This window comes from Rhyacophila brunnea, unplaced genomic scaffold, assembly GCF_057557595.1.
Source record: "Rhyacophila brunnea isolate RB1 unplaced genomic scaffold, BYU_Rbru_1.0 scaffold_18, whole genome shotgun sequence".
In the NCBI taxonomy this organism is placed as follows: domain Eukaryota; kingdom Metazoa; phylum Arthropoda; class Insecta; order Trichoptera; family Rhyacophilidae; genus Rhyacophila; species Rhyacophila brunnea.
In genome coordinates, this window is record NW_028232837.1 from 22605169 (window position 1) to 22627818 (window position 22650).

At 34.3% G+C, this 22650-nt stretch overlaps 2 protein-coding genes across 3 annotated transcripts in view; both read left to right on the top strand.

Moving 5' to 3' along the window:
• Nucleotides 1–7582, top strand: part of Apc (APC-like) — a 137471-nt gene extending 129889 nt beyond the window's left edge. For both annotated transcript variants that reach the window (XM_085945096.1, XM_085945097.1), the window contains one exon: nt 170–7582. In XM_085945096.1, the coding sequence (XP_085801222.1) occupies nt 170–4788 (4619 nt within the window). In that variant the 3' untranslated portion in view covers nt 4789–7582. The remainder of the gene's footprint in view (nt 1–169) is intronic.
• Nucleotides 7583–9292: 1710 nt separating this feature from the next.
• Nucleotides 9293–21106, top strand: LOC147073318 (uncharacterized). The gene is made up of 7 exons (XM_085945632.1): nt 9293–9334; nt 10301–10337; nt 10686–10813; nt 13400–13532; nt 16141–16308; nt 18570–18734; nt 19364–21106. The coding sequence occupies exons 1-7, from the start codon at nt 9293–9295 to the stop codon at nt 20734–20736; spliced, it is 2046 nt and encodes a 681-aa protein (XP_085801758.1). The 3' UTR covers nt 20737–21106.
• Nucleotides 21107–22650: the final 1544 nt, after the last annotated feature.

A 22650-nucleotide genomic window follows, 5' to 3' on the forward strand; every position in this document is an offset into this window, starting at 1 on the left:
TTTATCATTGCATATTAATTAATGAGAATAGACTAGTATTTAATCTGTGGTTTGAGTTTTAGATTTCAGTGCAGTTCATCTAATACAGCAAATATATTTGATGTTGTTAAAATAATTCACTTGATGTTTACAATGTCTCCTCGACTAATGTTACATTATTTCATTTTAGATGGGGCATCCGCTGCTGTGAAGAAATCGCAAGAGTCACCAGTCCGCGGTGCAGACGACAAGTCAGAAGAGCACGTCACCGTACTTGGCCGACACGACTCCCTCAGTTCACTCAGCGCCGATTCACTGGCCTCTAATGAAGGTGAACAAGCTCTCTTCGAACAGTGCATCGAATCCGGAATGCCCAAGTCTCGATCGACCGCCAAGTGGGATGGCGTCCAATCTAAGACTCTTGATAGAAACTTCAAAGCTAGATCGGCCGACAGACATCGATCACAAGTTCCCGAGTATCAAAACAGAATACACAAGTCTCTCGAAAGAAACAAGGACGATCGTAAGGAACAAATGCTAGAGAGAGATCCTGAATTTGATAATCTAGTGGCCGCCGGGGCTTTCCCTAACTGTGCGAAGAAATTGACTAAAGCGGAAGAAGATAATCTGGATCGGGCTCTATTAGAAGAAGCTATCTATTGCGGAATGCCCAAGAGAAGAGACAAAATGGAACCATCGGACGTCACTGCAGCTTCGCCCAGATTGGATGGAAAGTCATCCGGCGCCCAACGTGGGACTACAAATTTGTCAGAGGGGGGAACGGCTGTCGCGTGTTCAAAAAACGTCCAAGGGACGTCTGCCGTCGCCGACTGCGGTCGGAGGGTTCCGAGCGCCCTCGCCGCCCGGCTGACGGCAGACGTAAAGACGGCGGTGGAAATGGAAATCGGAAACACCGCCACGGTCGACGCCCCCGGGGGACTGGATCCTCCGACGGGACTCGCCCGCCCGCCGATGACTCCCGCCTCGATGGTCGAAGAATCCCCAGAGACCGGTCGTCGGGACGGGACATTGCCGTCCGCTGGCGGCGCGTCCGAGGACTCCAGATACAGTACGATGACGAAAAGTGGGTCTGAAGTTATCCGGCATTCTGATCAGATCGACGGCATACGATTTGCGGAAACGTCTCCAGATTCTAATGCCATATTTGACTTTGATGTGTCAGTCCTCGACGAGTCTAATGAAAAACTTGCTTTGGATAGCGGCGCCCTTCTCAATCGATCTGTCATCTCAAATATCTACGAAGGAGATAGATCTAATGAATCTTTCGCCATGATGCACGATGAATCGTCAACGAGGAACCCTGCTGAGGTTTCATCTGGAAATATAGAAATGGGCATGTCAATGTCAAAAACCATGGTGCAGTCAATCGTTTCATGTTCTTCTTTGAAGTTTATCAATCAGCTAGAGTCCGAGTTGACGATGATGGACAGTATCACCGAACGGGAGACCGACAGCTCTTCTGGCAGACGAGGGAAGCCGGACACATGGAATGAGAACACTTGTCCCGATGACGTCTCCTTCCCCACAGTCAGCGGATCGGTACCCATGATCGGTTCGTTCAAAAGTGATCTGGGAGATGAAAACTCATGCGCCGGAGGTTTACCAGATTTGTTGGAGAAGAGTCTCGTTCTCTCTGACTCTTTCCAGCAACCGGACCTTACAAATCGATTGAGCGACAGCCTTACTAGAAATTGTATCGATGACACTCCTACGAATGAAAATCAAAAACCTTTCATGAGGGCAACGGAATGTAATGATTCACCCATTGCGGAAGTTTCTGAAGATAATCTAACAGACAGCAAAGGTCGTATTTCCGCTTTACCATCTGTCGACTCGATACACAACTCTCTCATCTCTGACGATTTCTCCAGATTTACTTCCATGACCAATTCCACCATGATTGAAAACGAAGCTACTCGACTGGCAAACGCCATGAGACAGAACAGCTATGATTTAACGGAGAGTTATCAATCATTGCATTCTCTTGATTTGGACAATGTGCGGCCGCCATCTCACATGGGCAGTATGGCGTCTCTCACGCAGAGTCTGTCGGGAAACTGGGACAACGAAAACCATTTAGAGAGAGACAAGTTGCATAGCAGTCTCACGAAAAAGGCCGGCCAGAGCAAGCAGCGGAAGAAGTCCCTGCCTGTCGGTATTATGGTGAGGAGAGCTCTCGGCAATTGTTATAGTAACCAAGGAAGCTCGGAAAACCTTGATTCGAACCCTGTCAGCAATCTGGATAATATAAAACCTCCGTCGGAAATGGATGATGTGTTCGATATGGAAAACAGCATGATATCTGTTGCCAGTATCGTGTCTGAAGTTGCAGACTTCCGTGGTGATTCTCCGGTTGTCTTTGATTTTAAGCAACCTATTAATGGAACGCGTTTGATGACTAATGCTTATAATTTAGACATCGATAATATAAATCCGCCATCTCTATTTGACGAGCTGACAGAGTCCACTTTGGAAATTGAGAATGATTCTGACGAAGACGAGTGCCTGACTCACACGTTGGCCCGTTGCCCGGAGATTAATTCAGGTTCCGAATCTGGCACACCCGTACCTTCAGATTTTGGTAACAGTAGTGCGGAATCAACACCAAAAAAGATGAAAACCGTCAATAGGAAATATCTGACTCCTAAACAGAAAAGACAACTGGCTAGAGATCGGTACAAAACATATACTATTGCCGCTGAGATGGCTATTAAAGAAGAGGACGGCAGGAAAAAAATTGCTGAGGGTAATCCTGATGCTAATTTTGTGGATGACGATGAAAATGTAAGTCCAGTTAGCTCGGTGACCCCGCCATCTGAAGGCAAAGAGAGAAAGTATCGATTGAATCCAAAACAGAGACGCCAAGAAGACAGGGCCAGATATCAAACGCAGACTGTTGATATATCTAATTTGAATTTGATAAACGGCTCTCCTGAAATTAACCCAGAAGGCAGTGATGGAAGTGTTGATATGGATGAATTGAAGACTAGATTAGCCGGTAAGAAAACAATGAAGCAGAAACGATTAGAAAATGTTGAAAGGTTTAGGACGCAGACGTTGGACACCCCCGTTGCGTCTCCACCTGAATCTGACAGGCTTAGGTCTTCCATTCCTAAACCTAGCTGCTCCTCTTTGCAATCTCCATTGAATATATCCGGTTATAATCATTTTCAACTTGCAGCAGACGCATCGAGGGCATTAGAGTATCTCCGACAGCAATCCATTGACGAATCCTTGACTGTGGATCTCGATTGTGAGACTATTAGTCTTGTTTCAAACGAGGACGATTCTGAACTCAATTCCGCAAGAATGAAAACCTTCACGAAGAGTTTTAGAAATTATTTACCCGTCATCGAAAGTCCTACGGCTGTCGATAGATGCATTGAGAAGAATCTTAAAAATATTAACCAAAGCGCAATTCAAATACTACAAACGTCTTTCGGTTGCACGATTAAAGCGATCGAAGAGCTGCAGATCGGAGAAAACGGCGATCTAACCAGTCTAGAATGCGATCAAAACTCCGGAACGGAAAGTGCCGACCAGAATATTTATTCCGATTCCGAAGTTGAAACTCCTCAGATCAAAGGGAAGCCGAAGATTACTAAACCAAGCGGCTACGTAAGAGACCACAGCCCAGATTCCAACGGCTCTGTTGAAGCGGAAGGAGGTATTCCTAAAACCATAAGAGGCAGAAGAAAAGCACTCTATGTATCGCCATATAAAAAAAATACTCCAGCTACCAGAAAAAGTCCCGCTAGAAATTCGATGATTAATAAGGCATCGAAGGTTAATTCTATTGTTAATAAAGCAACAAGTAGTATTTCGACACGGAATACTACAGCCACGAAAGGGCTAACGACTTTATCAAAGATATCTCGAACTGGTGTTAAAAGTCCGGCAAGTCCAATCACTAAAGCTGTTGGCAATATAAATATTCCGAAAAATCCTTCACCTAAAATTGGTTTGGTGAAAAATAGCATCGAGACGGAAACACCTCCAAAATCACCGCTGGTCCGACAGGGTACCTTTACAAAAGAAGATGTCCCGACTGTTTTGGCTGTTGCTGTCACCGCTGTCAAAAAACCCAGCCCCAATTCTAAGCTGGCCAAACCGGGCAGTATTGTGAAAGCAGTGGTTAATACCTCACCATCAAGGTTACCTCAGATGCCGACGAAGATTAATTCAACTAAACCTCCTCTCAAGAAAACTGTCAGCAACGATTCAGCTATTGTTCGAAACACGAGTGCCAGAAGTTCAAACAGTTCGATTACAAAACCATCTCAAAGCAGCATGAAGAGTTCCTCTTCCAATCAAAGTTTACAGAGCAACGACAGTGGTAAAACAATAATCATTTCACCTAAACCGAGTGCGACAGGAAAGTGCAGTAGTTCTTCCAGTATTAATTCGGGATCGTCGACATCTAAACCTCCGGCGAAAGACGTTACAAGTAAAATCGCAAATCTGTGGAAGAAGGTTGAGCAGAGTAAAAAACTAACAACGAAACCTGATATGAGAGTTTGGATCTCTAACAACCTGGAAGGCGGGCCTTCGCAAGATCAAAACGGAGATACTCCAGAAGTGGCAGCGCCAAGTAAACTGATCAGGAGTTCAACGTTTGAAGGGCCTTCTAAAACGGTATCATCTATCCCTCCTCCTAAGCAGAAGTCCAGCATCGCTATAAGGGTGTCACAGTCACCGAGCTCAAGATATACCTCAAAAGTGCCAGTCGTGAGAACCACTGCAGAAAAGAACATTAGTAATGGCTATTTGAAGCGCGGCAAGACGTGAAGCTCACAATTACTATCACTGTAATATTGTATTTGTGTGAGTTTCTTATTTGAAAATGACTGATCGGTATACAATTATTAGACTTGGCTATCTTTGAAATCTTAGTATAACTCTTAGGTAATTCTCAACAAGCTGTAGTTTAAATTTACAATTTTTATCAAGTAATGTAAGTCACAATAATATATAACTAATAAACAGATGCTTTCAGTGTTCAAATTAGTTGTTAGCGTTGTTTGCGATTCCATTAATATCGTAAGGAATTATAGTTTCGTTTGTACGGTCGGCTATGGATTGTGCAAAAAATCACGCAGACTCAATTCACGGTTACTTAAAATTGTCTCCTTTAGTTGTTAGATTAATTTTACGCAGTTTGATTCAAAACATTTACAATTAAAATATTTTTCTATGGAAACTAGTATGCCTAGTTGGCAAAAACTTTGAATTGTGATTGTAGTTCTGTATAATTAATATTATAAAAAATAGTCGATTACATTATTATAATATTTAACGTTTAAGGCATAGTCTTTTTCGCTTTCTAAAGTCAAGTTGCTAAAATTTATTTCAATGCAAATTGCTATTATTAATTCCAGTTATAAAAAAAAAATTTAGATGGCTCCCGAATTTTTCAGTATTGATATTATATTGTCTCAATACACAATGTTATTCTAACAAGGCTTGGCAGAGATCCTCAGTACATATTAACTTTTTAAATAGGCTATTAAATTTACACTTGTAAATAATAATAACAATTATATCACAGTTTTCCAACGGAACCCAGAAATTTTTGATCTCATTTTGGTTTTTTTTTTTATATTCCAAAATTTTCTAAGTGCTAAAAACTGAGCTGACCTAACCACTTTTTATTATTAAAATATTGTCTACAATATATTAATTTTTACAAATAATAATATGAACACTGTATAAACCACTTTTGACCAAATTACATTAATTGCATTTTTAGATAATATACAGTGCACTAAATTTGTATGGTCAGTGGCTTTAAAGCCAGTTTAGTATGTGCCAAAACACTGCATATCACAATAGATGAACATTAATTTAACAATTGCATTTCCAGAACATTTTAACAACAGAATATACTGTTTTTACATGGCTCTAAAACCGTTAATTTCTGGGTTCATTTCCTTTAGCAAACAAATTATTGTAATATAGTAATATTACAATTTCAGTAATTTTGTGTAGGTATCGTCGAAATTCTAAATGCATTTAAAAATATTACATACCTATAGTTTTTATTTACATTTTAAAACAGATAAATATTTACAATGTTTCTTGGTAAAGTATCCATATCGTGGATACATGATCGTGTAATAAAAACTTAGTTTACTCGCCACATTGATGCTGAATTACTTATAAATTGTGTAGTAATGTAACCTTCGTTACATTGTGCGTTTAGTGTACAATAATATTAAGTATTTTACTTGCTGATTTATTTGAAATATTACGTGTAAAGTTTTTCGGACATGTTTTTTTGACCATTTTTATGTATGTATGTCTTACGATTGTACGAGTGTTGTGTTTTGTCATCATCGAAACATTATTAATGGAATATCTACGATATTTTCTAGTCACGCCACGTAATGTCTTTGTATTATGTAAATCTTATTTGGTGTAATTAATTATTTAGGTAGCTAGCTATATATATATATATGTACAGTTTTTTTTTTATAATTTTCCAATGTATGTATATTGTTGATATTTTTCATACAGAAATAATAGCTTCACAAAATACCGATCCAATTATGACTAGATGTTATTAATTTTGTATCGATTTCATACAAATTAATACTTAAAAGAAGTTAACTAAAAATTGGCTAATTCTTTAGCCAAAAATACATTTATCTTTTCATTTATTTTCTTATATAATATATAATATAAATGCAAGATTATTTCAGTGCAAAACTGATTGTGATACATTTTTTTTTCATTTATTGCTGTAATCAGGTATAATGTAGTTATGCATTCTGATAACATTATTAATATAAAAAATGATACAAATACTTAATAAATAGATAAATTGTATTTTATTATCTAATTATAACATTAAAATACATATGACATTTTAATTAATAATCTATCATTGAATCTATACCTACACATCTTTCATTGTACTTACATGAAACATGCTAGACATCCTGAGAATTTAAGATTTTCATAGTACCTAGCTTAGCTTATGTCGCCGTTATATAAAATAAAAATATAAAATACCTAAATTCATATTCGATTTCGATAAAAAAAAAAATTAGCCAATGTCTTATAACGTTGCCTAAGACGTGGAGTTTGCGAATATTTTTTTTTTGTGTTGATGTTTAAAATAATGATGTTACGATGAATTCATATCCCTGTAGGTTTTGTAAAAAATATTTTTTATCTATACAAATAAATAATTCCTCCTACAGAATGAATAAAATTGTCAGATTCAACCCGATTTTATTTGCCAAAAAAAGAACCATTTAAAAAAAAAAAAACAATTATTTCACCACATACAAACAATACAGCATCTCTGTATTTAACTATTCATAGATAATAATTTTAATATTGTTATGAATGCAACCATTGAAGTTTTTCATTAGTTCAAATTACCATCACTAGCCAAGTATTATCATTTTGTTCCTCATTCATTGCTTAGAATGCAAAGCTATTGAAAGTAAATTTTTTTCTAATGAAACAGTAGTGTTTTATATGTAAAAGATCGGCGATTATAGAATTTTAAGATGAAATCCATTTATTCTTTGTATTGTATTTTTTGTCATCAAAAATATTTTAGAATAAATGTATCTTTAAAAAATAAACAAATTCTTTTTATTTCTATTTTTCGGTGCCGTTATTTCTGAATGTTTTCGAAATAAAAGTTTTTAGTTGTAAATGCAGCTGATGTGTAATGCAAAAACAACTCCCGAATATCGATGGAAAGTCCTGACAACTCCCGAATACTGTCAGAAATTCCTGTTAAAATATATTATGACATGCGCATACACCAGAAAACTTACGTTTCGCCATGCGAAATAATGTTTTATGTTGACTATTGAGTTTAACTGACTCAATTATGGCAAAATCTGCTGAACAATAATAAAATTGAAATATAATGTGAAAATGAACCTAAATAAAGTCATCATATTGATATAAAAAGTATTTATTCTTGTAAGTTGAGAGTATCGTCATATCACAAGAAAAGTATCAATACAGAAATATTAACACTTTAATCTTTTCTTCCATCTCCCATCCTAATAAGATTATATGGGCCTCCACGGGGTGGAGGTTTGTATTAACAGATTTTGTTTTTACGAGAAATGGATGTCAGCCACTTGCTCAACCTATTAGGTCCATACTCCGAGTCATACACAAACTGAAAAACTACTTGCCAGACCCAGGATTCGAACCTGGGACCCACGACGCTATATGCCAACGCTTAAGCCGCGCGGCCATCGTGGCCATCAACACTTTAATTAAGTACCTAAAACAAATGTATTTTTGTGAAAAACAATGATCATGATAATTTATAATACCTACTAAATTTATATAGCCATATGGGATGGGTATTCAACGAAATTTGAAGCTTGAAACATTAATTGGATACAAGGTTTAGAAAATAGCATTGGTCCAATCTCACCTCTCACCTAAGTACCTATTTATTTTGTTATACAATTAAAAAGTGAGAAGGTTTGTGACATCAACTCAAAACAACTGTCGAAGTTTTAAATTTACAAAATGTAAGTATATTGTATATTTATTTTGGCTTACAACAAAAGAATTCTAATAAGTGGTAAATCGTTAATAAGCATATTTTCAATCCCAATATTGACAAAAAGTATCTATACTGGTATGGAGGAAAAGTGTCGATACCTTTTCGACAGCACTACTCATAAGAATAAGGAAAACTCCATAAAATGGACAACAGCAGGTGTAAAATGGAGAGCCGAATAAAATGTTTCGCTTTTGTATCGTGTGGTTGTTATAGAAGGTTTTTTATTTATTAATATTGTTAAAAAAGCACAAACACTAATGATTATCAAGTACTGATAATCTATCTGAAGTATTGATAATGTAAAAGGATTATTTTTGGAGGTTTTTAATGCTTTATAAATATTGTTACCTATATACACAATGAGCAGTAATAGGGTTATTGGATCAATCTCTCAAATCTGAAAGTCATATTTTTCTACAAATTTCAATATGGAGTAAGTACCTACCTAGGTACTTCATGAAAGATTTTATAACAATTTAATAACCTAAGAAGAGCATATCCACAAAGTGGAGGTTTGTATTAAAAGATTTTTGTTTTTACGAGACATGGATGTTAGCTACTATTAGGTCCATACTCTGACTCCAAACACATATTGAAAAACAATATATTGTGTATTTGCTAGATCCAGGAATCGAAACTGTGACCCACAACATTATAAGCAGTTACGTTAGTCGCTCAGCCATCGTGGTCGATAAAATAATCATGTAAATTACTTAACATTCTTATTCAAAAGTAGAGCATATGGTCCTCCGCAGAGATCATATTAGGATCATACGAGGAATGGTATTTAGCCATTCTACCAATGGATCAGATACATTAAAAAATCTGCGCTTCAAAGACGGGCGTTCTAGCATCTACTGTACATAAATAAAATTATGGATGATTGAATAACTAAATTTGTTGTGTATTCAAACATAATAATATTATGTAGGTAGGTATAGTGAATTAATATTTTTTTCATATTTCCCAAAAATCCATGAAGGAAGGAATATTCTCATAGAACGGTAACATTAAAATGATTATTGCCAGAATATAAATTTTATAATTTACAAAAAGAAACTCTGTGTCACAAAATATAATTTAAAATTATTTTGAGATTTAATGTTTAAAATTTTCTGTAACATATTTTTCAATAATTTAAATTACATTGTTTTATTAAATGATTATTTCTGTTCAATGTATTCAATCTGTAGGGTGTAAAATATTATATCAGTTTGAATTAGGGAAACTCGATTGTAATTCTGGTAACAATTTTTGACATTTAAATGACATTTCTTTAACCTAAACCTATAGATCATAATATTGTTTTTAAATGTCTAATAACCAAATTTATTCAATATCGAGATAAAATTGAATTTAAAAAATGCTTCGATACGACGCCATGTTAATAAATAGTGTGCAAACTCCACGGGTGAATTCAAAACGTTCATCAAGCTTGTAGTGATATCATAATTCGAACACAATGGATTCGAAAACATGTCAACAATGCCACCAAGTGACCAATGTTACCTTTAATAGGATGGTTCGCGATAGCTGCGGACACGAAAAATGTAGAATGTGCCTTTTAAGAGACGATACAAAATGTCTGGCGTGTTTAGAAAATTTTGCCATTGATAATAGCACACAAAAAGAAATATTAAATGACAAACACAAGGTTAACAGTCAAAAAATTATAGCCATAAGCAATCAACTTCATTCAAATAAGCCTATTGATAAAGAACTGGAAATACGGCTTCAACCAAATGAAAGTATTGTGACATTGAACAAAGAAGTAAATACATTCTGTGTGAGTGAAAAATCTAAGCATAAACGAACTGTTATTACAAAAAGAAATATAGAATTTACAGATTCAGACAAACCCATTAAAGATGGTTTGGATATCATTCAAACACTTAATTCCATTGAAAATCCAATTAAAAGGTCACCGCGTAAATCAATTCCTAATCATATTATTGTTGAAAAATGTAAGTAAAAAAAAAATGTATAAATACTACCATATAATTAATAATAAGGGTCCCAGTATTTTCATAGCCAATTTTGACAAAATTCATGAATTCAAGAATGATAACCTAACCTAAAAAATAATCCAGTATATCAGGTGTTTCAAGAAATATATTTATTTTAATATTTTCAGGCACTTCATCAGATAAACAATATTACACGTGTACAGTGTGCAAAAGAAAGTTTCGATGTCGCAGCCAAATTAGTTTTCATGTACACTGTAATAGCACCAATCCGTTCACGTGCACAATTTGTCAGCAGGTAATTATTGATGAAACGCATTGTACCAACCAATATACAAAAATTTAAACAAAGTTAATTATAGGCAAATCATTCTACTGTGGCACCATGTGCGATGTGGTCTGAATGTCTGTTTTAATGCTAGAAATCATTATCACTACAACAGCTGCGAATCGCTTCTGCATCACCCGTGGTGGCATTGTAAAATGAATTACCTACACTATGTTCCGATGGCGAAGACTCTTTCACAGTTATTTAAGGGGGGACATGCTCGTCGAAGGTCAAAATTGAGTTTTTATTGTATTTTCAAACCATGATCCTGGACACTCCTTAAACGTTGTAGATAATCTATTTATATAATTTTGAAGCCTTATTATCCTTTATAGTTATTTTAAACATTTGATGACTGCATAAAGTATTTTTGTTACATAAAATAGTATTCATTTAAACCTCTCGCTCTAATGTTTTAGAATATAGTCATATTTCGGTACATAACTGTGCAGTGGTGTTAAGATTTTTTACGTTTATTAATTTTTATACGCATTTATGAAACCATTAGTATAATTTATTACGAGATAATTTTTGTAAAATATTCACGATAAAAAATTATATTGATAATCTCTGTGATCCCAAATTTGACAAGAATTAGGCATTTTATTATTCAAAAATCGGCAAGATTAACACATTTGAAGATGATTCTAAAGATACTTATTATAAGCTATGTCTTTGAGCATTCAAGTGTGATAAACATCTTATGAATAATGATTGCTTTATAATAATTATTGACCTAAGAATAAGGTAGTGTTTTTTTGAAATACGCCATTTCTTTTGTCATTCCCTAGTGGTTAAGCTACAACATACGGCCGTAGCCATAAAATGACAAACTATAATTAAAGTAGGGAGTAAAATTATGTTAACGCCCGTGTTTGAACATGTACCTAACCGAATTTTTTTTTATTTTTTTTTAAACGGTACATGTTCAAACACGCGCGTCAATATAATTTTACTCCCTACTTCAATTATAGTTTGTCAATTTATGGCTACGGCCGTATGTTGTAGCTTAACCACTGGGGAATGACAAAAGAAATGGCGTATTTCCAAAAAACACTACCTTATTCTTAGGCCAATAATTATTATAAAGCAATCATTATTCATAAGATGTTTATCACACTTGAATGCTCAAAGTCATAGCTTATAATAAGTATCTTTAGAATCATCTTCAAATGTGTTAATCTTGTCGATTTTTTGAATAATAAAATGCCTAATTCTTGTCAAATTTGGGATCACAGAGATTATCAATATATTTTTTTATCGTGAATATTTTACAAAAATTATCTCGTAATAAATTATACTAATGGTTTCATAAATGCGTTTAAAAATTAATAAATCTAAAAAATATTAATACCACTGCACAGTTATGTACCGAAATATGACTATATTCTAAAACATTAGAGCGAGAGGTTTAAAAGAATACTATTTTATGTAACAAAAATACTTTATGCAGTCATCAAATGTTTAAAATAACTATAAAGGATAATAAGGCTTCAAAATTATATAAATAGATTATCTACAACGTTTAAGGAGTGTCCAGGATCATGGTTTGAAAATACAATAAAAACTCAATTTTGACCTTCGACGAGCATGTCCCCCCTTAAGTCTTATCATCTTGAGAAAAATAAATTTAAATTACCTAAAGATATCAAAGGTAAAAAAATACTTACCACTGTCAGTGCAAGTGCGATACTGCGAATGCACCATTTATGAAAGTGTTCAGATGAGACAAAAACCTTATTATTACATGGATTTGTTGTCTTGTAATTTGTTTATGGTTTTTACGGTGTATATGGTTTTTTGCATGTGTTGCTGGTATTGATTTAAGCTAACAATTAGCAAACCATTGATTCATTCTGAAATCTTAACATACCGACCAACCCACAAGGAGGGGGCTGAAAGGGCACTAGCCTGGGGATCCCGGTGTGGTGAGTCGACCAACTAAGTGAGATAAACACAAATTTTCTGATAGGTAGTAAAAAAAACGTTTATTTATAAAAAGCGCTATTTTACTTCATTATGTAGTTGTGTGATACAATTTGATGTAACATAATGATTGATACATTTAAGTAATAATTGACGTGTAGAATTTTATTTTATAATTATTTGTAGTTACTCTAATAAAAATAGTTATTTATGTAATATGGCAAGGGGTCGCATGTTTCTTGGCTACCACTAGGAGGTCGCGATTCATATGATGCCAAGTGCCGACAACTCAATAATTTAAATGGATTTATTTAAAAATACAAAAGATCGCTAAAAATATACAGAATGCTCTCACTTTTACCTTGTGGAACTTCGCAAAATTCCATTTGGGAAACGCTGTTGTAGAGCATTGCACTACTCTTTACCTTAGCGATATGTAGGGGGGCCTGCTAAAGACGCTGGCCTGGGGCTCACTTCAGGATGTGTGGCCCATGGACTAATGTGCCTTTTCATGTTTAACATACTACGGCAAAAAAGACTTTAAAAAAATTTGTTTCTTCCATTAATTTTACTGCGCTTACACCAATGTTATCATTCTACAATGTGCTATGGTTTTTTCTCAATTTCCAGAAGTTCTCCAATTTTTCTCACTTCACCGTGCATATGAATATTCACTACGGGAATAAAATATTCGTTTGTGACACGTGCAGCGATTCATTTCACCAAAAGTCTAAGTTGATTCGACATCTATTTGTCCATAGTGGTGAGTTTTATATTATTATATAGATTATGTTTTCGATAATGAAATTTCCTTTAATGAAAACTCAGTACGTATTATAAAGAAATTTGAGTACAGTGAGTTTTCGCTTACAATGGGGTACGGTTCCGCCACCTAGGTCAGTGGTCGGCAAACGCATTAGTCAATAGAGCCAAATATCAACAGTACAACGATTGAGATTTCTTTTGAGAGCCAGATTTCTTAAACTTAAATTATATACGTAGGTAGTAAGTAGGTACACTGTTTATTTACTTAATAAACTTTAGTTAAAGTTTTAAGTCTTAATTAAATTATAGGTAGGTACACTGAATAAAACTGAATATCATACGTAATAATGATCTTATTTATTAATAAAAATTAAATTGTAAGTTAGGTATCCATAAAACTGAATCATAACAATGACTGACAAACACCCAATGTGAATAATGGCCTTCCATAGATAATATCTTGCATCTCCTTGTAAACTTTGGGTAAGTCAGGTTCGTATGTTGTTGATTTAATTTTAAGCACGATTCCAGGTTTTCATTAATAAATCGATTTCTCAATTTACTCTTGATTTCCTCTCTTGGATATCTTTTTACTAACCACAAAACTTGCAATATTAACATTGTTGAAAGATTTTATTCAGTACCTAATTAAATACAAAACTTGATTTTTCTTGACTCTTCTCCTCAACTGCTTTCTTCCTTGCATCATCGACAGAATATTTAGTGCGAAATGACGCGTTTTTAGTTGTAGTATCTCTCTAAATTTGAATGAGTCAATTTTTCCCGACACATAATACAGGTCGGTAAGCCATTTAAGTTTTGAATAAACGCGAAAGTCTCGGTCCTTTCAACTTTACATTTACGATTATCCTCTTCCATTTTCTTTGCTTCTTCTTTGTAGCCATGTCAAATATAGCAGAGAGCATCTGTGGTAGAGCCGCGGTTTGCCGACCACTGACCTAGGTCATAAGTCGAATTCCATTATAACAGGCAAGTGCTTGCTGAATGAGGCGGCGTAGTTTCGAAGATCTATCTGTGTTTGAATCCAAATTTTTAAATTGCAATTATTAGCGCAATTGATTGCTACATCTTACTTACATCAGCAGCAGGGTGACAAAAACTGATTTTTTTGTTTGTCGTAAGTGGCAGTAAGTCGAGAACTCACTGTACATAGAAGACTTAACATGCTCTGTGATAGCCGAGTATTAAAAATTTGGAGTATCCTCAAGAGCTTAGTCTGAACAATTCGTAGAATTTGTAGGAAAGATGTATCTGTTATTATTATGCCCTGACTTTTATCATCCTAAAAGCTAATATTTCATGGTCATATAAAATAATATATAAAAGGTTATTGAAATTGAGAATAAGGCCACATTTTGATAGAGGAAGGACAAATTCTTCTGGTATTGCGGCCACGACGAAATCATTTTGCAACATTGTTAGCATCATTTGAAAGTAACGATACCAATACTTAATTTAGTCACCTACACTGCCAGGAGAATCTGACACCATTCTACATCAGATGTCCGTGATTATAGCACCTTTATACATAATTTTTTTGTCAATATGACAACTTTCCATTGGTATTTCTAAAATCACAACCAAGTGCTGTAATACTAAAAGCTCATAAACGGCGTCTCTTGTTAAAGTACAAACTATTTGGTTTGTAATAATTTATCTTAAAAATAAAAAATAAAATTAAAAAAATTCTCGTGTGTACGCGCGTTAGAAGTTATACTTCTTTGGCGTAACAAAACAAAAACTCATCTTTGCCATACAGCGGTTATAATCGATTCAGAAGTGCCCATGATGAATTATTAATAAAAAATCAAATTTTATTGGCATGTTATTATGATTATATTCATTTCGGTCTCAAGGGTATTTTATCTATAGGTACTGTCAGCAATAATATTATGTAAGCAAATAAATAATATTTTTGCAGAATGTACCTACTTTGGAAGAAAAAAAATCATAAAACTTGTATTTGAAAAATTTAGCAAACCGCTATTTCGACCATCTTTGCTTAAACAGATGACTGTACATCTATTTTCGTTAACAATAATAATTTATTACAAATCAAAAGTAAAACATAGCCTATTTAATGGTTCAACTGAAACGTTATATTGGCTTTTGTGATGAACCATAATAATTATTATTGTCCTCAATTATTATAAACCACTAATAAATAAATTGACATGGGATATGCGACAAATATTATACTAACTGTGAAAATATGTATTTTTGTGTATGAAGTGTCTAAATATTGTAAATTTACAACATACCATTGTTTGAATTATTTACCAACTCAACATTCACAAAATTTATTTATTTATTGATATATAATTTTACTCATAAATAATACTTACATACATATAGCCTCAAATCGTAATGAATAATCATACTAAAAGTTGCAACATTATTTTAAACACCCGAACGTCGCCGCGCAAAATAAATTATTTTGCATTACCGGGCAAAACTTCCGCCCCACGCCAAATTAATGCGTTACATTTGCGCGTGTCACACGCCAAAAATACACTGATCTGTTTTCCCAAACGCGCCTAAAGAAGTATAACTTCAAAAATCACAATTATTTTCAACTGTTTCAGGATTACGGCCTTACAAATGCACCTTATGCGATGCCAAATTTTCAACTTCGGTTTCTCTGAAAAGACATGGTACAAAGCATTCATTAGAGAAGCCTCACGAGTGTAAAACTTGCGGGAAAAGATTCCGAGACATCTCAAATCTTAAACAGCACGAGTCGAAACATTCAGGTAATTAATGATACATTAAAATACTTATATACCAAAGGCTGATTGTGAATAACATACTATTTATTTTGTAGAGGTTTACCCAACTCTACAACCGACGTATTATTGTCTGGTCAATTGTATGGCACAGACAATAATACTAAAGCCGCGTTGACACGGTCCAAGTACGATCCAAGTCTACTTGGATAGGAATAATTAGTATGAAGATGTCTCATCCAAGTGACAGCTTCATACTATTTATTCCTATCCAAGTTAACTTGGATGGCACTCGATCCATGTACACTTGGGCTGAGTGCCATCCAAGTGCACTCGTATGTGACATCTTCATACTAATTATTCCTATCCAAGCTACTTGGACCGCGTCCTACTCATCCAAGTTAACTTGGATAGGAATAAATAGTATGGAGCTGTCACTTGGATAGGAATAAATAGTATGAAGCTGTCACTTGGATGAGACATCTTCATACTAATTATTCCTATCCAAGTAGACTTGGATCGTACTTGGACCGTGTCAACGCGGCGTAAGCGGAAATGAGAGCCAATAATCCAGTTGTATTTTCGGCCTTGGACAGTATAGTCAAATATTCACTCGCAACAAGTCATAATGTAAATCTTAGGCATAAAGCCCACTAAAGCGGGCGAGCGGGGTGCTCGCGCATATTCAATGTGTATCATCGAAAATACAACGTAATCAAATATGGCAGCGCACATTGGTTTTGAGGAGCATTGTGCCCGCTCGCCCCATGAGTCACCAGTTGTTTGTCTTCTCAGCGGGACGAATTAACGAAAACACAACGTAGCCCATTCATTGAACACGGCAAGCAAAAGGAGCGCGCTCTGTTTATTTTATCCGCTTCTGGACGCGTCGTCGATAGACGGGCGCCTCGGCATTAATTAATAACAGTGAACTCATTGTTTAGGTGCTGGGTGTCAGATATTTCGCTGGTCATATTACGTCATCGTGAATATAAATTACAAGCCGACGAGAAATTTAATAATATTTTTATTGCTTTGTTATGAGAGGCGCTGAAAATATTAATTATTTTGCGCTCCTCGTGCCCCTTATTACAATGGTGAAGGGTAATGCGCGGGTGGGAGGAGTTTCATTTCGGTTGTATTTACGCTTCACGGGCCTACTTCGCGGTGATCGCACCGATCCGACGCCGTTAGTGGGCTTTATGCCTTATGTAACATAACATCAATACCGATGTGTCATCATTCTTTAATGCCATGCATCAAACATCTATAATCTAAAATGTAGTGCTACAATATAAACCCAAGAAAATACATCACTGTGTCTTATTTCTATTGTGTCCGAACATATGATATCACACACACAACGCAACCTTCTGCATACAATTATTAGATGTTAGATCTACACACTGAACAACAAAATATCCTATATCTATAATTTCTTGATTAGGAATAGAGGTATCTCTTTTAATTTTCAACATTTTACACAAAATTTTAAAATGTAGCATTTTTTATTGAAGAGACAAAACTTCTAAAAATCTTCAAAAATATAGTTATTAGAAAAAATGACTTCTGAATAAATGAATGAATTCTGACCTTTCCTATGTAATATTTTGTCTTTTATTTAATATATCGTTGCTAACTGGTAATAAAGCTTTAAACTAAAATAAGGAATATTAATATAGAATTAAAATATGCAAAGATATTGATTAATGTCACTTTGGCTTCACTCTACCGGCGAAATTGCTGCTCCGCACATTAAAAGTTTCATTTAAAAACCTTTTTTTTAAAGATGACTCAGTGGGCCGTTAAAAAAGTATAGAATGAATTTCATCGTTAACAGATGTCAATGGTAGTTTAAAAATGTTCATTCGGGCAATGGAGATTTAAAAGATGCCTCTAAATTAGGACGACATATTGAAATTGCTAATTTAAATAGATTGTTGGCAAACAATTCAGGAATTGTCAAAAAAACTGACAGTAATTAATTGGTGCATGGTAATTCTTCATCTCACCCATGACAAATGTCGGACGTGTAACTGGGATGTTCTAACACAGTGGTCCCCAACCTTTTGGACCTTGCAGACCACTAAACTCAAAATCTACCTTGTATTTTTTCCACACTTGTTAATTTTTGTCATTAATGTCAATGTAATAATAAAAGAATTATAATAAATAAACTTATTAACAGTTCTGCTGTTCATAATAATATGTATGTTATTTATTTATTGGTGTTATATTCTACTTTTCTATAGTGTCAAAAGCTTATTTAATTCTGTAATTTTTATCAGGTATACGATACACATGTACGGAGTGTGGAAAACAGTTTACCGTGAAGAGCTCTTTGAGGATGCATATGAAGAGACACTCCAAGGACAGGCCCGAGACTTGCAGTCACTGCCCAAACACATTCTACTCCAAGAGAGACAAGATGAGACATGAGCTTACTCATTTAGGTAAGTACTTCTCTCTTTTCTTACTGCCACTTATAATGCTGTAATGGAGAAATGCCATTTATAGCAGGCATAACTTCGAAAAGTGACCCATAGATGGCGCTGCCCATTAACTAGACATCACAAGCACTATGTAGACGGATTAGAATTTAACTCTATGTTGACTCCAAAATTGATATCTCTCACAGCCAGTCAGCTTAGTCTGATTAGCTCTGACCTTTTTGATTATACATGTCCTCTATTTTGAGACTAAGCACCTTACACTATCGAGATTCGTTTCTAGTGATAAGTGTGGTATCTAGTTTTTAAATGTTATACCTACCTGAATTGAACTAATCCTTTAGCAAGTTCATCTGGTTATTTGGTCGAGCGAGTTATCTTATCTTGTTAATCTATTTTCGTGTACTGTTTTTGAAGTATTCTCTGTTATTGTTGATTAATCTTTGTAAATTCAGAATAAATACTAAAACCAGAAGTGTTTCTATATTATAACTAAAACATACTATAACTGGCAACCAACGTGTGCCCAAAGTATTTCTAAGTTATAAATAAATAAAAACCATCCTATATATTATATTTAATTGCATCAATGTTACATTCTTAATGTATTTATTTCTATTGTCTATTTTCAGAGGTGAAGCAGTTTCAATGTTTGCTGTGCGACATAAAGTGCAGACGAAAAGACAACTTGGTCCGCCATTTTAGAAACACGCATCCCGACATTGATCGGGATAATATTATCAACAATTCCATAGAAATGAAAACACCGGAAAAGAATATTATGACTATTAATGTAAAGCAGAAAAAACAGGGTAGAAAATTACAACCTGTCATCACAGACAAAGCTAAAATGGACGATACTGAAAAGGCTATTTGTGAAAATTCTGATGTGTCTGAAAACACTCCGGAGAAATCTGATAATAGAGAATGTATCGTTCAAGATACGGCTGTTAATGTTTGTACTGTGGAAACGATCACTTTGTCTCGTTCTGAAATATTAGAAGCTAATAATAAAAGACAATCAGTGATTTTTAATTCAAAAGTTCTTAAAATTAAATCAGATGATAAAAAATCTCTCCCAACCACTTTTGTTCAATGCGATAATAATGCAGTTGTAGATAATTCTACAAATGTTTCAACGTTGGATGAAAATAGTTCTCCTAGACCTTCATTGGAGATAGTTTCTAAACCAGTACAACCTGCGTTTACAATTGTTCCACCAAGTGCTTACTTAAACTCGACGAAATATAAAATCAACGATATAAGTAATATTCATCGTAGAAATGAGAATACGATTCAATACAGCGATGCGTATTTGACGCAGAAAAAGACTATAGATATTAATCAGGCATATAAACAGTTATTTAACAGAGTAAAACCCCATGAAACAAGTCAAATTAGTAATGTTTCTACGCGTAATTATGACGATGGAAAGAATGATTTGAAAGTTAATAACGTGTTTGATGATACGTCGCAAAATAACAGAAGGTACATGCAGAATAACATTACTGAAGATCAATACGATCACAAAAAGTATTCGTCGGAATATAAATATTATAGTTCTGGCAATATGTTGCATAACACAAGTAGTTTTTATAAAACTCAAATGAAATTCGCTTGTTCCACGAAAAGTTTTCTTCATGAAGATAACGAACAAGCTACAGATTTTTCGCCGGAGTCTATCGAGTTATACAAGAAAATTTTAATTCCAAGTTATAAAGGTTCAAATGAGACTAATATTACTGGAAGTAACCGTAAAGAAATATCGTCTAATTGTGACAATACTTCAAATGAATCAAATTTACTGCCCGCTTCTGTTATTAAAGAAGATGTTTCTTTACCTCCTTTGGTGCCGATTGATAAAGATAATTCGAAGACTTTTAACGAATCAAGACTGCTTAAATCGGATTCTCAGTCGAGAGATAATGCCGCCGGTAATTTGACGGCTATTAATGATGTTCATTGGAGGAGACGATTGGCGCTGAACTCAAGTCATGATGACTGATTTAGTATATTATAGAGATAGATCTCAAGAATTTAGTTATTAATAAATTAAACTGGCGTTTACGTGGTAGAATTCAATTACATATAATGGTTTCGAAATAAAGTTATTTTTGTTAATTCTTTTTTAATTGAGTCATTTCTGTTATAACGCGAAACAGCGGTCAACGTCATTTACTCAAAGTAAATTTATCAAAGAAAAATTATTTCATAATCAATTTAGTTAATGTTTGAGTATAATTTAAGAATAGTGTTTATATATCATAACAGTAACAAAGGGTTGAGGTAAGCTGATAAAATCCAACATAAATAGTGCACACTAATCTTAGTCAAACGTATTTATTTTCATTGAACTAAGACAACAATGTATAGATAGTGTTTGTTAGTTTTTAAAATTCAATTAAACCCTGCCCAATCTAAGCCATAGTAGATAATAAGATATCAGAATGTTTTTTTATTGGTTAAGGTTTGGTTAAATAGGGCTTAATGAATTTAAAAAAAAACTAACGAACACCACCTTTGTAAGGAAAAAGGGCATAATCCACACAAATCAAATTTTACAAGTGGTAGAAAAACGTTTTTGTTATGGTTTTCGATCAAAGTTAACCTAATCTGATATTAATTATAGAGTTCATTTTAAAAAAACCAACAAAACTGATGAACTGATTTAACTGCCGAAAGTGCGTTTATGCACTGTAATTACACCAATTCTTACGCTACTAATTGCGGCATAGAAAGGATTAAGTCATTTTTCCCACTCCACTTCCTTTTTTTTATTCGCTAGCTAAATTAGCTAAATTTAGATAATAAATCACCATTTTCAGCTTACATACTTTGGACACAACGTGTATTTAGTTGTGTACAACATTGTTGTGCAATAAACCCTATTTTGGAAAAACTAACAGTTATGCCCTTTTTCCTTTCTAGAGTCGATATGTAGTCTGAATTCAACACAAACTGATATGTATGACTGAAAAAGTGTGAACCATTTTTGCCAGATCACCCATATATATTATGGTTTGGTTTACGCAGGGTTTAATTGAATATTGAAAACTAACCAGTACCATCTGCAAATTGTATCATTAGTTCAATGAACACAAATACGTTTGATATGACAAATATTGGTGTGCACTATTTATGTCGAATCTTAACAGCCTACCTCCACCTCTCGAGACTGTATATTTTATTGTGTTATATCATTGTAATTCTTTGTAAAGATTCAGAATCTAAATTGTTATACATATTGGATTAATCTTGGATTATTTGTTAATCTTTGTTAGTTGTCATGGTAGCTAATGTTAATGTCGTCAAACGAATAAGAAAAAACTAAGAGGTTTATGTAGTACCTTGGCCCATATACGAGGACAAAGGTATATCATTTCCTTGCTTATTATCCATGGAAAGCTAAATGGTAGAATATAACAGAATAAGTAGCTCGTGGCGTGATTTGTAGGAGTGGAGCACCACAGAACTGTTTTGGGTAGTATAGTCAATAAAGTTAACACTGCTGTGATGGTGGCTGGCCTTCGATTGGGGAATGCGAAGAAGAACATGCTGCACTGGAATGCCATTATAAATATTGTGATTAGACTGGTTTCATTTACCGAATTATTGTAATAAAAATTTATAAATATATTGGTATTAAGTTTATATTATAAAACTAAATAAAAAAATTATGATTTACTTACTGTATTATTATAATCTTCATTATTTTTTGTTTATGTATTAATAATGCATACTTGTACATGGAAAGGTTCACAAAAAAAAATTGAATGGTTTGAAGACGTGTTTGATGATGATGGTTTGTGGAGGAGGAGATGAACTGAAGTATGAAGACTGGTAGCGGAGATGGCGAGTTTATCAGATCACAGATTGATAGGTACCGTTATACAATGGTACAGTATAACAGAGAAGTAGG